The sequence below is a fragment of the Trichechus manatus genome, unplaced genomic scaffold (assembly GCF_000243295.1).
Source record: "Trichechus manatus latirostris isolate Lorelei unplaced genomic scaffold, TriManLat1.0 scaffold00014, whole genome shotgun sequence".
Classification (NCBI taxonomy): Eukaryota; Metazoa; Chordata; class Mammalia; order Sirenia; family Trichechidae; genus Trichechus; species Trichechus manatus.
This window is the reverse complement of record NW_004443950.1, coordinates 27,550,689-27,567,153: the sequence shown is the minus strand read 5'-3', so window position 1 is coordinate 27,567,153 and position 16,465 is coordinate 27,550,689. Positions and strand designations below refer to the sequence as shown.

Sequence of the window (16,465 nt, the reverse complement as noted above, 5' to 3'; positions counted from 1 at the left end):
TGCATTAGGTTAACTAAGGAGCCATGGTGGCGCAGCAGTTAAGCACTTGGCTGCTAACCAAAAAGTCAGACACTCGATCGGAGAAAGATGTGGCAGTCTGCTTCCATAAAGCTTTACAGCCCTGGAAACCCTATGGGGCAGTTCTACTCTGTCCTATAGGGTCGCTATGAATCGGAATTGACTCAGTGGCAAAGGATTTGGTTTTGGGAAGTTAATTATGTGCCAGAACATCTTTTAAGCACTTTCCAAGGATTAACCCATTTGCTCCTCCAACCACCTAGCGAGGTACATACTTGAATGGTCCCTATTTTTTAGATGAGAAAACTGAAGCACAGACAGGTTAAGCGACTTGCCCTTTGCTGCACAGCACGAAGGGGCAGGGCTCGGCGTATGTGGCTCCAGAGCTCCGTCTAGCAGGTGCTAATAATGCCCCCGTAGCTCACTGCTTGTTGGCTGTGCCCTTCCTGGGCGATGCCTGTCAGCGATGTGGGGAGGGCTGACGGCCATGTGTGCGTCCAGTCTTTGTCCAGGCCAACAAGCTGCAGCAGCACATCTTCGCCGTGCACGGGCAGGAGGACAAGATCTACGACTGCTCGCAGTGCCCACAGAAGTTCTTCTTCCAGACGGAGCTGCAGGTGAGCGCCCGTCCACTCCACCACTCACGTGCGTGTCGGGTCCCCTATTCCATTGAGGGCGTTTCGAGGGGGGGTCTTGGGCTTGGCACCATCCCCACCTGGAAAAGCAACAGCCAGTGGGACTTGTGCGTGTGGTCCCGGAGCCAGGCCCCCCTGGCTGGCTGGCAGAGGGTGTCAGCCTCCTGGGGCCTGCTGGCCGAGATTCGCAGGAGGGCCGGGCTGTGGCAGGCTGGGTCCTGGGCAGGAGTCAGAGGGCTCCACGTGAGGTGCCTCCATGAAGGTCCCTTCTCTCCTGGGGATTCTGTTCCCCACCTATGCTGTAAGATGAGCTTTGGTTCTGTGGCAGGTGGCCCGTGTGGCTTGTGGCAGGTCCTGGGACTACGTGGGGCCAGAAGCTGGGTCTGGGGCCTCAGAGCCTCCAGCTCTGCTGGGAGCACCAGGAAAGTGAGGACTATGGATGTCTGGTTGGCCCCAACCCAGAGGGAGGGGCATCTGGTCACAGGTCCTGCGATGGATGGCTCTCAGGTGGGGCACTGGGAACCCTGGCTTTGAGCAGCTTCCTCAGATCCTCCTCCAGTGTCCTCAGTAGCCAGGAGGACCCTGGGGAAGCTGTGGGGTGGTCGTCCCTAGGTGCCTTACCCACGCCCTTGTCCTGGGGGATCCCTTCTCACCTGTTATGGTTTTCTGAGGGCCATGAGCTGTCCCCAGGTGTCCCTGCCTTCTCACCAACTGGATTTGGCAAGAAATTCTTGTAATGCACCAGAAAAATCACACACAAGTTCTCATGGACAGTCGCCTCTCACACACAAGGGAAACCTCTGCACACGTAGCATCCACCACACACGTGTACACAGACAGATGACCGCAGAGTAAGCTGACGCACACACAGAACAGTAGTACACACAGCAAACACCCAACCCGAGAAGAAGCACCACACACACCCCCAGAAGGACCACACGGCGTAAGTTTGACCCAAGAGAGGGTGTCGCGGACGGTCTGTCGGACGCAACAGGAGAAAGCGAGACTCACGCTGGAAGGCCAGGGAACAAACAGAATTTAGTGCTCACGGGTCCCAGAGAGGGACCCACAGCACCCTCAACGCAGGGCCACACGGGGTTGCATCTGGAATAAGGCAACAAGCTGGACTGGGCTTCTGTATGGCAAGCAGGCTGCGGTCCGCTAGGTTTGCTGAAGTCTCATTGGTCAGATTAAAAGTTTCCAGCACGTACGAGCACGAAGGGGGAGAAATTCTGATCATGGGGCATGGCTGGGAGGGCCCACCAGGAACGGGCTGCTGAAGGCTGGGTTAGAGGATAGCAACAGGGTTTCTGTCATGGGAAACCATGTGGGTGAGGCATGGCAGGGAGGGGTAGCTAGACCACAGCTGTTGAGACACAATGTGGCAAGATAGGACCAGCCATGTCAGAAACTGGGTGACCAGCCAACTGAACCCAAATCCACTGCCGTCGAGGAGATTCCGACTGGCAGCGACCCTGAAGGACAGACTAGAACCTCCCCATGGGGTTTCCAAGGCTGTCATCTTTACAGAAGCAGACTGCCACATCTTTCTCCTGTGGAGCACCTGCTGGGTTCAGACCGCTGACCGCTTAGCAGCCAAGCACTTAACCACTGTGCCACCAGGGCTCCTTACGAAGGGGCATTTAGGAAGAAATAATGGACACCAAGGCAGCAAAATATGTAGGCCACAAATTGTCCTTATGACACATAACCCGTTGCAGTCAAGTTAATTTCGACTCATAGCGACCCTATAGGACAGAGCAGAACTGCTCCACAGGATTTCCAGGGAGCGGCTGGTGGGTTCGAACTGCCGACCTTTTGGTTAGCAGACAAGCTCTTAACCACTGCGCTACCAGGGCTCCTTGCACAGATAGATATACTGAGATACCACATACTGAGAACACCACCACCATCACAGAGGGGTGCAGGTTAGGTTTTGCTGCAATAACAAGTGTCCTCTAGATCACTGTGTCTCAAATCAACAAAGATGTATTTGTTCTCATGTCATGTAGCCCGGTAGGTGTGGGGGGCAGTGGTGAGTCTCTGCTCCTGGTAGTCACTCAGTCATTTGGGCTAATGGAGGGTCCGTCCCAATCCATGTTTCCGTGGTCACCGAGGCAGAGGGAAGAGGGACGGGGTGGATCTGTGCCAGTTCCTACAGCCTCCACGTGGAATGCCACGCTTCTCCTCCTCTCACATTTTATTGGCCAGAGCATGTGGCCGTGCTTGCTTTCAGAGGAAGGTAATCCCACAGTGCCTGGAAGGAGGGGAGGCGGTTGTCAACAGCCCTAATGACCACCACACACCACAGGCCCGCAAGGGTGTATACACACACCCAGAAACACCCCCCCCAGAGTCCCCCCCCTCACAGCATGGAGGTGTTGTACCTGACTTGCTGTGCTGAAATGAGCTCCTTTATGTGGCCTTTTGTCTTGGTTCTTTGGAAAAACAGCTTGAGAGATTTTCCCCCAAACCCTGAGGAGTTACCTTTGCCCTAGTTTTCTACCCCAGAGGGTTTGTTACTTTTGCCAGGTTGATTGACATTTCCTGGGTAAGCTGTAAACAACTTGTGTTATGATACTTTTTGTCTGGTCCTGGGCTGCAGCCTGCCCTGTAATTGGTGTGTTCCTTGCAGGGATTGGTAGATCTACTATGCAAATGAAGTGACTGTTGACTTTGCAAATTAGGTGACTTATAGGCTACTATGCAAATGAAGTGTCTTTGGATTACTGAGAGGGGATTGGTCAGTTTGTAGTCCCGCTGGGAGGGCCATGCCTTGAAATTGACAAGGAGTTTGTGTATTTAAGCAGCCAGCCCCACAGAGCTTTTTCAGACAGAAAGAAGCAGGAAGAGAAGCAGAAGGAAGAAAAAAGAGAAGAGAAAGAAGCAGAGAGAGAGGAGGCAAGGAACTTCCTAAAAGAACTATAACAGGGGTCAAGGACTGTAACACTGAAGACAGCGGGGGGCCTGGAAGAGGCCCACTGGCACAGCTGGTGGTGACAGATGGTACCGCCAAGAGGAGCCTGTCCTGACATGGCCAAGAGGAGACCAGTCCTCAGGTGGCTGAGAGGGGGGCATGCGTGGCAGAGAGAATGGCTTCCTTGCTTGCAGCTGAGGGGAGCTGATAGAACTGTTCTGCACTGAGGAGGGGAGGGTTTGCTTACATGCTTCCTGATCCCGAGTTGTAGCCTGTCCCTTGATAAAGCACTTAATTGTAAATATGGACCCTGAGTTCTGTGTGGCCATTGCAAGGGGTTGTTGAAGCCAGAAGAGATGTAGAGAGTGCTGTGGGAGAGCGGCTGGTGTCAGAATGGGTAAAAAGGTTGGAGAGTAGGGGTATGTCTGGCCTCCACCTCATGGGGATCAGCTTTGAGCTGATCCTGGTCATTACCCACCCTGACATTAGGGGGGTTCTGATGCTACTCCTACAATTTTACACTCAACAGCCCCCCACCCCACCCTCAAGTAATGTGTCTGAGGCCAGGGCAGTCAGGCAGAGTCATAACGCCATCTGACACTGTGGTGGTGACATCAGTTCCATTCTTCTGAAGTTGAGGGCTACAGCCTGTGACAGTGACAGGGCAGACCCCCACCTCATGTGCTGCTCCTGCCTCACGGCCAGGCCCAGACCGGGCCTGTCTGCACAGCTGATGGCGGCTGATGCCCAGAGGAGATGAGAACAGGCCCGGGGGTACAGAGGGTGGACTCCCCGTTAGCTGGTCAGGGCCCCGACCCCACGGCAGGCCCCGTGCCAGAACTGGGCAGGCAGAGCTTACTGAGACCCAGCCTCTGACCTGGAAGGCGCCCGGCGGTCCTTGGAAAGCCTGTTCCTTTTCATTCACCCTTTGGGCAGCTGCTCCAAGTTCCCATAAGGTTTTGGCTTTATGTATCGCTCACGCGGCCTTCATCCGTTGTCACAATGTGGGACGGAGTTTCACAGACCCAGGCCCATTTCTGCCTCCCCAGGGACACCGAGTGAGAGAACCTGTGACCTGGCCCACTGCCACCCCCCCACGGATCCACAGACTGAGCGCATGCCTCTGCGCTGAGGGCATGAGAGGGGACAGCCAGCTGTCCTTTCATTGGACCAGAGGGGACGAACGCCAGGCGCCTGGCCCGCAGACCCTCCAGGCAACCCCTCATTTGTACACTGCCCGTGCTCCTTCCCTTCCCAAAGGCAGTCTATGCGACCCGCCTTTCCCCACTGCCTCACGCCTTGGCCCAGCTACCAAAATAGGCCCCGGGCCCTGACAGCCCTCTTTTTATAGCCCAACTCTACAGGCCTCCTTTAAACCCATAAAAAACAAAATTAAAAAAAACAGTTGCCCTCAGGTCGACTCCGACTCCTGGCATCCCCACGGAACTGTGCTCCGAAGGGTTTTCAAAGGCTGATTTTTGAGAAGTACACCGCCAGGACTTTCTTTCAAGGCACCTCTAGATGGACTCCAACTACCAACCTTTTGGTTAGCAGTTGAGCACATAACCATTTTCACCACCCAGGAACTGCTATTTAAACCTATTAGCCCGTACAAGCTATGGTTTACTTAAACTTTGGACTCACTCAGCCCTTATCTGATCCCCCTACGTTGTCCCGGAAGCCATGAGAGGGAGGGATGATCTCTTTGTTGGCGTTCAGATTTTTCCCAGGGAAGTTTCCCAGTCCTGCTTTCGCACTTCATCGGCATCAGGGTGCAGTAGTCCTACCTTGTCCGTGCAGCGGTGTTGGGAGCTGGGAAATGGAGCTCACTTCGGCTCCACCCACTTAGGGTTGCATGCAGGTGGCACCAGACCCCAGACTGGTTCTTGTGAGGTGGCAGTTTCCTGGGTGACCCCGTTAACCTTTAAGTCAGATCCTTAAATGCTCAGAACCTTGCTAAATTATAGCCTTAACGAGCCACTATTTTCTGCAGTTAATGATTTTAATTACAGACCATTTGAATATGGAAGTGTTGTAGCAATGCCAAATCTATGCAAATAATGGCTTTCATTAAGTAACATGAATAGCAATTTTGTGGTTTTTTGAGAGGAGGGTTTTTTAGGCATTCCAGTGTTCGGTTGTTATGCTGGCGCTGGGACTGGGAGGCCCGCCTGAGTGGAAAAGGCAAGTGTGATGCTTACCTGGGATGATGTGGGGTTTGGGCAGCGCCCTGGAGGCAGGACCTGGCCAAGTCCCTGCCCTTGCTGATGCCTTGACTGGCCCTCATCACCATAGGGCATGTGAGGTCAGATGGAGAGACTCAGGGAAGCTGACGTTTGCAGGCACAGGCGACTCTGAGCTGAGAGGGTCTTGAGAAGCTACAAGGCTTCGGACTGCTCGCACTGTAGGACCGGGAATTCCTGCTGTGGAGATGCAGGTATAGGACCATTCGTAACTTAGTGACTAGGAGCATGAGAGGGAACCAGGCTTTGCTGTTCATCTGTTCAAAGCACGTGTATAAACGGGCTTCTGTGAGCCAGGCACTGTTCTAGGGCGAAGACAACGGTGAACGAGACAGAGAAGCACCCATGGGACCTGCATTCTAGAGGGATTGATGGACGCTTTCCAGCAGTGGTCAATGATGTGAAGAAAATAAATCCAGATAATGGGCTAGAGGGTGATGGGGGTGAAGTGGGCACTGCTTGGTGAGTGTGGTCAGGGAGGGCCTCTCTGAGGAGGTGACATTTGAGCTGCGTGGCAAAGGGGCCGCTTATGGAGAGTGTGAGGAAGGAATCGTGAGTGAATGGGCCCTGTGGCCGGCACGAGGTAGGTGTGTTGCTGGAACACCAGAGGTGAAGCAGAGCTGAAGCACAGTGCATGCTAGGAAGTAGATGGAGCCCAGGTCACGGCAGGACTGGTAGGGCAGCAAAGGAGTTTGGATTTTATCCCCATGGTTCTGAGAAAAAGAGCAGGGGAAATGTACTATCTGATTTACACTCTGAGTCAAATTTAAGAAGTTTGGTCTTTGAAAGACACTGTTAAGAGAATGAAAAGTCACAGCCTGGGAGAAAATATTTGCAAATCATGTATCTGATAAAGGACTTGTATCCAGAATATATAAAGAACTCTTAAAACTCAATAATGAGAAAGAAAAAGACAAAAACTAAAAAATGAGCAAAAGATTTGAACAGACACCTCACCAAAGAAGATATACAGATGGTCAACATCAATAGTCCTTAAATGCAAACGAAAACCACAAAGTGATAACCCTACACGCCCATCGCAGTGACTCAAACAAAATCAAACACAAAAAGTTGACAATATCAAGTGGAGGGAAGTTGTGGAGCAACTGGAACTCTCGTACATTGCTGGCGGAGATGCAGATGGCATTGCCACATGACAGATCGGCTTGTCATTTTCTAATAAAGTATGGCACAAACTAAAGTATGACCCAGAAATCCCCCTCCTAGGTGTTTACCCAGGAGAAGCGATGGCTTGTGCTCACTCAGTGCCCCTACGTGAATGATTATAGCAGCTTCGTTTGTAATGACCAAAGCCTGGAAATCTCCTAAATGCCCCTCAGCCTGTGACTGGGTAAAGCTGTGGCACATCCACAAAATGGCATATACTCAGCGGTAAAAAGAAGTACCGGTACACACAACAGCATGTGGGAATCTCCAGTGCCAAGTGAAAGAAGCCAGACTCAAAAGCCTCTTCCTGTATGATTCTACTTACATGACATTCTGGAAAAAGGCAATAATATAGGAAGAAAAACAGACAAGCGGTTGTCACAGGGGGCTCAGGAGGCCCCACTGGGGGTGTCCAGAGCAGTGAGCCTGGTGGAGAGGGCCAGGGGGAGCCCAAGACCGGGGCTCCCGGTTCTCTTCCTCACCCGCCGCAGAATGCCTTTGGCGGGGAGCCTTCTCTCTGCACCCCCTGTCGTGGCTGTGCACCTGCTCCGTGAAGGGTGGTATGCAGATTTGATGGGCAGTACGGGGGAACGTGGTAAACCACAGACCCACAAATGTCAGGACTTTCGGCCTTGCGTTTCCAGCCTGAGGCCTCAGCAGATGAAGGCCTGGGGTCCTGTTGGCCCCTTGCCAGGGGTAAGCCAACCGGGGAGCAGGGCAGGCTCTGCCTGGCCAGCCCAGCTGTCCCTGCAGCCCCATGGGTACCTCTGTGTCCACAGATGCTGGGCACGAATGGCGCCTCCCTCTCCCCTACCCAAGAGCCTCGCTGCATCCTGTTCTTCACCGTCACTGAAGCCCTTTGTCTGTGGATGCAGGAGCACGCTGAGTACCAGCCACAGGGCTGGGCTTTGACACGGCGGACAACCCCCGCCGAGAGTTTACCCCTCCTTCCCTGGCACAACGGGATACCCAGGGGAGGTTGAGTGGAAATCGGACAAGAAATAGTCACAACAGCCCCATCCTGGGTACTGCTGCGGGCCAGGCCCTGGTCTAAACACTCCACAGGGATTGTCTTAACACATCCCCAGGAAGGAGGTACTCTTGTCCCCATCTACAGATATGGAAACTGAGGCTTCGAGAGGCTGTGTGGTTTGCCCAGGGTCACTAGCAGGCGGCAGAGCCAGAGGTTAAGCCAAATTCTCTTCACCACTGAGCAAGCAGAAACCCCCCAAAGTTTAAATAAATTGCCTTTTATATGAGCTAATAGATTTAAATGAGGCCTGCAGTGCAGACCTATAAAAAGCTCTCGTTGTCAGGGGACCCAGAAACTATTTTAGTAGTTGGGCCAAGCAGGTAGCACAAGTCGCAGCAACAGGGGATGCAAAAAAATATGCTTTGGGGTGAGCCCGGGTGGAAAGGCCGTGGGGCCTGTTCTGCCAGGAGAGAGGCTGGTGCGAGGCCCTGTGGGCCCGGAACTGGTGACTGGGAGCGCCCACGGCACAGCTTCCTGCTTGCAGTGAGCAAGGGCGTGCCAGAGGCGCATCGGAGGCATGGCAGGTGGGGCACGTGCCCTGGGCACCCCTTGAAGGGAGCGGGGCGACACGGAGCAGTTTCTATCAAGCCGGCACAGCCCAACATCCCTCCTCAAGCACCGTAGACACAGAGGTGTGTATGCTGGGGGAGGGGTGCAGAGGGGGACACTTGCCCCTGGGCACAAGTCCAGGGGGGCCCCAGACAAGGTGTGGAATGACATCAGAGGCACCCCAAATATGAAAGGTACCTGACTGGGGCAGCCGGACTGGGGGGGAAGGCGTTCCTGCTGACATGTTGCTGCTATCAGCATCTGTTCGTCATGAATGGGGGGGTAGGGTTAGAGATGGCCCCTGGGCGGTCGTCACCCTCGCCAGGCCCCTCCAGGGCACAATGTCAGTGCTTGCCACGGGCGCTGTTTTCCGTGGACTCGCCTCTCGTTGGCTCACGCTGAGCTTGGGGAGGGAGGATCAGCAACTTCGCAAGACCAGCAGCGGTCCCCTCCCTCCATGGTCACCTTCATGGCAACCTAGGGCTTGCCTGGTGCTGTCACTGGGGGCAGAGGGGGTGGGGTGGAGGCTTGAGGCGGAGAAAGGTCTCTAACGGTGGAAGCTGTGTACTGTGGAGCTGGTGGACGCGTCTGGCCTGGCCCACCGAGCTCCTTCAGGGGGGCAGGCCGGCCCCGTGAGGAGCCAAGGTCTGGAGGGGCGGTGGGTCTCGTCCCCTCCTGGAATCTACATTCTCTGACTGACAAAGCTGGGGCTGCAGGAAACACTTCTCGTAGCCGGGACCTGCGGTGGCGACGTGGCCAGCTCAGTGTTGAGCGGGCGCATTTAAAGGATTAGCTCACGCTGTTTGCTTCTGTGTGCCTAATCGTGCCGCTTCCAGCTAAATGATCACAATTGATTAAAAGCAGAGCTAGGTGTTCTAACAAGCAACCCGGAGCCCTTCCGGTGGGGTGAGCCCGGCTCTGCCACGCTGGATCCTGGGACCCGGCCAGGGAAGGCCTCTGTGAGCCTGCAGCGTGGACTGGGCTCTGGCTGGTCGGGACCCTTCCTCCCTGGCCCAGAGGATACTGGTTTGACCCTGCCAGAATTCCACAATTCATTTAGCACACCTTTACTGAGCCCCACTGTATGCCAGACACCATGGGGGGCCGAAGACACAGCTGTGGACAAGTTGGACAAGGCCCCTGTTCCCACAGAACTTGCCTTCTGTAGAGACCCCAGCCATCAACCAGTAAATACGCCAACCAGGTGATTGCAGACTGTGAAACAGCACAGTGACAGGGAGCGGTGGCTGGGTGTTTGTGTGGCGGAGGGGTGGGGGGGGAGAATGTTGCTGCTGTTCTGAGCTGCCATCTAGTCAGCCCCTGACTCAGGGTGACCCCATGCAGAATGGAGCCAAGTGCTGCCCCTTCTTGCATCATCCCCATGATTGATTTTGGATTAGAACATTGTGATCCATAGGGTTTTCACTGGTTGATTTTTGGAAGTAAGTAGCCAGGCCTTTCTTCCTAGTCAGTTTCAGTCTGGACGCTCTGCTGAAACCTGCTCAGCATCACAGCAACGTGGCCGACGGCTGGCTGTGCATGTGATGCTTTGGCCGGGAATCACAGGACCCAGGTCTCCCCACACAGAAGGCGAGAGCTCTACCTCTGCACCACCGCCTGCCTGGGAGAATGTTAGGGACGAAAAATCTGCTGGGTGGTCAGGGAAAGCTTCTCCAAGGAAGGAGCATCAGCCGAGTCCTGAAGGTTGGGAAGGAGTCGGCTGGGGAGGGTTGGGGGATCTTCCAGGAAAAGGACAGCCAGTGCAAAGACTCCGAGACAAGGTGTTCAAGGAACAGAAAAAGGACATGGGGCAGGAGGGGTGAGCGAGAGGGATGCAGCTGCTTTCTTGCTTCGTTCTTCTGGGCTGTTTTTTCTCGCCTGCTCAGTGAGCTGGGTGCTTCCTGGAGGTGCTCGCTCGTGCTGATCCTTCTGCTCAAACGACCTTCCCTTCTTCTCATCCTTCAGTGCCCAGCTCAAATGGCCGCTTCTCTGAGAAGTCCTCCCTGATTTTCCCTCCTTCGGCTTCTCCGGCCCTGTGGTCTAGCCTCCTGATTCCATTAGGCAATAGGTATTGTAAGTAGCTGTGTCTATGCCTGACTTCCCACTCAGATGTGAGGTTTTCCTCACGTCTTCATTCACTACCGTATTTTTCCTGAGCTCCTAGAAAGTAGGAAGAATAAATGAGGAAAGAGAAAGCCAACAAGAAAAGGAGAAAAAGAAGGAGGGTTCCAACCTGCGGACTCTGGCAGCCTGTTTTTAACACCCCTGGTCCTGCCGAGAACAGGTAGCCGAGGAGCCGGTTTCCTTGCCTCTTTGCGCTGCTGCTGTCAGACCCAGCCGGATAATTAGAACTACTAATAATTAAAATCTAAAAGTGCTCTGGGCACATACTTAGCATTTGACTCCTTGGCTGAGCTTTCCGTGAGTAGCAGCGTCTTCCTCTTCCTGCTTTAAGGCAGCCCGTTCTCCACACCCCCTCTGCGGCAGGACAGCGGCGCCTGCGTGGCTCGGCCTGGAGGTGGGGGCTGGGAGGTGCCTGACGACACCCCACGGGGGCCCCGGGGAGTGCGCATCTGTTGCTTGCACTGGGGTCTGCCACCCGCAAGCCTAGGAGCCTGTTGAGGGCTGGGGGCTTGACTGACTGCTGTCCTCCCAGGTTGTCCTGCTCCTGATGCAGACATTTGTACCTCTCTGACCTCAGTCTACTCATCTGTAAAATGGGTTAGACCTACCACCATGGTTGCCGTGAAGTGAAGAGTTGACACGTGCAAAGCCCTCAGACAGCACGTAGAGTGTAAGGACCCCTGAGGACATTATGGCATGTCTCAGTGTGTGATCTCTGCTTCCCGCCTTCCCTACTGGGGCAGACAATCAGATCCTGGTACGTGCCCAGATTTTATGACCTGTGGCAGCGTCTCATGGCAGGGAAGTGTCCACACTGTGTGACCTGCAGTCTGGCTTCAAGTCCCAGCCCCTCTCCTGAGCAGCTCTGGGGCCCTGGCCTAAGTCACTGACCTCTGGGCCTCAGCCCACTGGAGGTAGACCGGTGCCTTCCCTGAGGGATGTGGGGGTGAGACGGTGCCTGAAAAGTCCCCCACCATCACCATCATTGTGACCGTGGTCTGGGGGCCAGGGCCTGTGGTTCACGCCGCCGTTCGTTCACTCATTCGCTCAGTGGAGGTATTCTGGCTACCCCGCAGCATTCACTGAGCCCGATGCGTGCCCGAGGTGGGGATACACACGCCTCACAGCCGTCCTTTGTGTGGTGCAGGGAGGTGAGCAGAGGCTAATCAGCACAAACACGTGATATTTACTGTATGTGTGTGAGGAACGTGGCATCCTGTTGCACACCTCCTGCTCTCAGCTTACCCACGGTTACCGGGCGCAGTCCCTCTGTCTCGCCAGCCTCAGTTTATTTACCTGTCGAGTGGGTCAAGGCCTTTCCTGCTCACAGTGAGGGGTATTATTATTGTTGTTCCTGCTCCCACCCCTTGGGCTGACGGCAGAGCTTCCTGAGGGCTGACGTGGCAGTCTGGGGTCTGCGTTTGGAGAAAACTGGGGAGTGGGCCTGGCCCCCCTGAGCTCCCCCTGGCAGCTCACAAGGAGCCCGTGAGTATGGCATCTCAGGGTCTCCATGCTATAGGTGGGTAACTGAGGCTGTGACAGGAAGGATCTCCTGTGCTCACGCAGCTGTAGACCCCGGCGTCTGATGCTGGTGTCTGTGGTCTCAGCCCTCAGCAGAGGCAGTGAGTCAGGGGCTGACTCTCAGAGCCCTTGGAGGCCTGAGGGTGGCCCTCTGTGTGCTGTGGGTAGGTGGGCAGGCCTTGCTCCCGGGGAGGGGGCAGGAGTCCAGAGGTGACTCAGGCTGCACGGCTCCCAGCATGTGCCTGGCACCACCTTGGGCAGCCTGGGGTGAGCAGCGGTGCCCGTGGTCCCCGCAGCCAGGAGGAGGAGAGGACATGCACCAAGGAAGGAGGTGGCATCAGGGCAGAGGCCTGTGCCCGGTTGTGCTAAGAGCCCCCCAGTCCGTGGGGGTCTGCCCGCCTGTGTGAAGAAGTGTGTAGAGGCCAGGTGGGGGCTGGGGACCTTCCCCGAAGGCCCAGCTCCGGGCAGAGATGGCACTTGGAATCGGCCTCGGGCTGCCTGTCTGCCCATCGGAGCCTGTCATTCATGTTCTAGGGCGGGGGGCCAACCAACTTCAGAGGGGCGCCATGCCGCAGTGACAGATGGGCACGGGGAAGCCACAGGAGCTGCCAGGAGCTGCGAGCTGCAGCCGTTGTGTGAGCCGTGAGCCCAGCCCCTCACCACCACTGTCCCAGCCGGGACTGAACACTGCTAATTGCGGGCACCATGTTGGAGCAGCACTCACAGAGGTGCGGAGCCTTTCCCCTTGCGTCGCTTGATCTGGACCCCACCCCACTGTGGCAAAGAGGCACCCTGAGGTATTGTTGCCACCGCATGTGGACCTCAGAGCTGCCACTTGCTGTCAAGTGACCTTGGCATGTGACCTCCCCTCTCTGAGACTCACGTCCTCGTCTGGACAGTGGACCAGCCATGCTTCTCTCGGGGGGTTCTCCAGGGGGTACCACACAATGTGCGACATCGAGCACAATGTCCAGCCCCCCGGGAGGGCCCAGTGACTGGGGGGTGACGTCACTGGGGGTAGAATTACCGCCCGGTTTCACAGATGGGAGAAACAGGCTCAGGAAGGTTAAGCCACTTGCTCGACGTCACACAGCTAGTGAGAGGCGGGGCTGAGCCTGCAGCCCGGTGCTAAGGGCTGAAGAGGAGGTCGAAAGTAATGGTGCCAACAGCAGCAACCAGGCGGTATGTGAACCCTTTCCGTTGATTACCCTATTTTATCTTCAGTGTTAATGCAGTGATTATTCCCACTTTACAGAGGGGGAGACTGAGGCACAGGCCCGAGTCACACAGCTAGGCAGTGGCAGACCCGGGATTTGAACCCAGGTGTCTGCCTCCAGAGCCTGAGAATTTCACTGCTGGCCCAATACTGCCACAGGCTTCTTCTGTCGTTGCGTCTCGTTCGTGCTAAAAACAAGAGCTGATTTGTCTCTTGATGTACAGCAGTCTGTCTGCCCAACTTGTCCGGAGCGGGGCTGGCTGCTCGGTCAAGATGCTGGGGTCTGGCGTGGCCGGGGTGCCTGCCCCCACCGGCTGAGAGATGAGGACCGGGAGTCTCGGTGGAAGACTAGATTGCCGTCTTTGGTCGGGCAGGAACAATTACTAATGACATTTAGAAAGAAATTAATGATGAGAAATGCAAGTCGGCATTTCGCGAGCGCCAGCCAGCAGCCACGCGTCAGCACTCACGGGGCGGGGGGTGGGCAGGGAGAGGGCGAGGGAGGAGATGGCGGGAAATTAATTTTGCTGTGTCAGTAATGATCGTACGCCCACTTGCTTTGCTTCTGACGTTGAGACAACATCAAACTCGGACTGGCTGGGCTTGTCCAGGGCTGCAGTAAAATTCACTGTGTGGCTGGGAGATGGGCAAGGGTAGCTGATAATGTCACTGTGGTGTCTCCTCTTGGTGACAGTAGGACGCAGTGGAGGGTGGGCAGTGGGGAACGGAGAGGTGAGGCGGGAGTGGACTTAGGACTGGGTCGTTTGAGCTTAAATTCAGGTGCCACCTCTTACCAGCTGGATGACTTAGCAAGCTGCTTTGCTTTTCCGAGCCTCTGTTTCTTCAACAGTGAAATGGGGACCACTGAAGGAGGTAAAGATAACATATGACAAGCAGGCAGCCCAGTTTCTGGCACAGAGGAGGAGCTTAAAATATCCGTGGACTGCCAGAAGAACAAATCAATCAGTCTTAGAGGAAATACAAGCAGGATGCTCCTTAGAAGAGAGGATGGAGAGACTTTGGCTCACTTTCTTTGGACCTGTCGTCAGGAAAGCCCAGTTGCTAGAATAGGGATCGTGTTTGGTAAAGCAGAGTGTCATTGACAACAAGGAAAACCCTCAGTGAGGTGGATGGACACAAGAGCCACGACAGTGGACTCACACAGACCGACAATCATGAAGATGGCCCAGGACAGGGCGATATTCCAGTCTGTTACACGTACGGTCGCCATTAGTCGGAGCCAACTTGACAACAACTAACAGCGACATAGACGAGCTGTTTCCGTATTTCACTGACGCGTCCCAGCATGCACAGCTTTTCTCAGAACACCTCGTAAATTAGCATGCATCGCTTGTGTATTACAGTTTAATTGGCTGCGTGTTTTCATTCCTTGTGGTACATCAAATACTGGAGTGTTTTAGGATCTTTGGGGCCTTTCTTAGATAAAATACAGCATCGGTAGGAAGAACGGTGGAGGGCGAGGAAGAAGCAAGATACTGAAGTTGTCTGAGACAGGGAGTGGGGTTCCCAGTGAGAGACGGGCGCATGCCAGCCCCTTCCCTCACCTTTGGGTGTTCTAGAATGATGGAGAAGGATTCCCTCCAACCGTAATAACACTGAACACTTGTGTAGAGTGAAGGTTGAAAACCCACAACCCATGGTCCAGGGATTTAGAATCTTTAAATGGTTACCTATATCTCAGAACAGGGTAACTTCCCATCATTATAATGGCTAACACTCAAATGGCACTTACTATCTTCCAGACGTCGTTCTTAGCTCTTTATAAACATCAAGACATTCAATTCGCACAACACCTCTATTATTCAGATGAGGAAATTGAGGCACAGAGAGGTTAACTAACTCCCTGAGGCCACACAGCTGGTCCTTGCTGGACCCGGGCCACCAACCCAGAGTCTATCTCTTTACCACCACACTGAAAGACTGGATTTCTTGATTTGCCCACAAATCAGACCTGGCAGCCTCTGGACCACAGTTCTTCATGGCAACAATCAGCGGCCCCCTTTATACACGGGCATGGGCTCCCCGGTCCAGCACAGCCCCCACCAGCCTGCCTTACCTGTTTGTCACCCACCTGGACTCTGAGTTTGTGGCCCCTGTCACTACACATCACAATTTGCAAAAATTATCTCATTGGTGCGTCGATGGCCTGGACCGCTAGAAGTGCTCTTCACTCTCCCCATTTTGCAGACCTGGAAACTGAGGCTGGGAGCTGGGCATTAAAGCAGGCACCTGGCAGGGAGAAGTGGGGCCATGGTGGGAGTGGGAGTGTGCCCCACCTGTTTGGGTCCCCCCGCTGAAATCACACCTGGACACCCAGTCCAGAAAGCTGCATGCCTGACCCATGGCAGCATCTTGTCTCCTCCATCCTTACTCCTGAAACTGTCACATCAAAAATTTGTGGGTTATCTTTTTTTTTTTGAGTTGACAGTGATGGCAAAGCCTTGTGGTTACTGTTAATTATGACACTATTAAACATCTGTATAGCATTTTACATGTTTTAAAAACCCCTTTACATATATCATCTAAGTCGAAGCTCATAACAAGGCTCTGAGGTAGATATTATTAATCCTGCTTTTCAAGTGAATAAATGGAGAGTTAGAGAAGTGAATGACTTGCCTAGGGTCACATAGATTGTAAGTAGCTAAGGAAAGATTTGAACTCCAAATCCATCAACTCATCATCCCACTTACCCACTCATTTATTCACATATTCATTTTTTTCCCATCCATCCATCCATCCATCCATCCATCCATCCATCCATCCACTCACTCACCATCCTTTCTCCATATACTCATCTCTCCATCCATCTGTCCGTCCATCTGTCTGTCCATCCATCCATCCACTCATCCACCATCCATTCTCCATATACTCATCTCTCCATCCATCCATCCATCCATTCTCCATATACTCATCTCTTCATCCGTCCATCCATCCATCCATCTATCCATCTATCCATCCACTCACCCATCATCCTTTCTCCATATACTCATCTCTCCATCCACCCATCCATCCATCCATCCA

The 16,465-nt window shown here is 54.2% G+C and overlaps 1 protein-coding gene across 3 annotated transcripts in view; it reads left to right on the top strand.

Annotated features, from left to right (window-relative positions):
• Positions 1 to 16,465, top strand: part of ZNF423 (zinc finger protein 423) — a 327,816-nt gene that overhangs the window by 295,139 nt on the left and 16,212 nt on the right. For all 3 annotated transcript variants that reach the window (XM_023726976.1, XM_004371639.2, XM_004371640.3), the window contains one exon: positions 520 to 635. In XM_023726976.1, the coding sequence (XP_023582744.1) occupies positions 520 to 635 (116 nt within the window). The remainder of the gene's footprint in view (positions 1 to 519; positions 636 to 16,465) is intronic.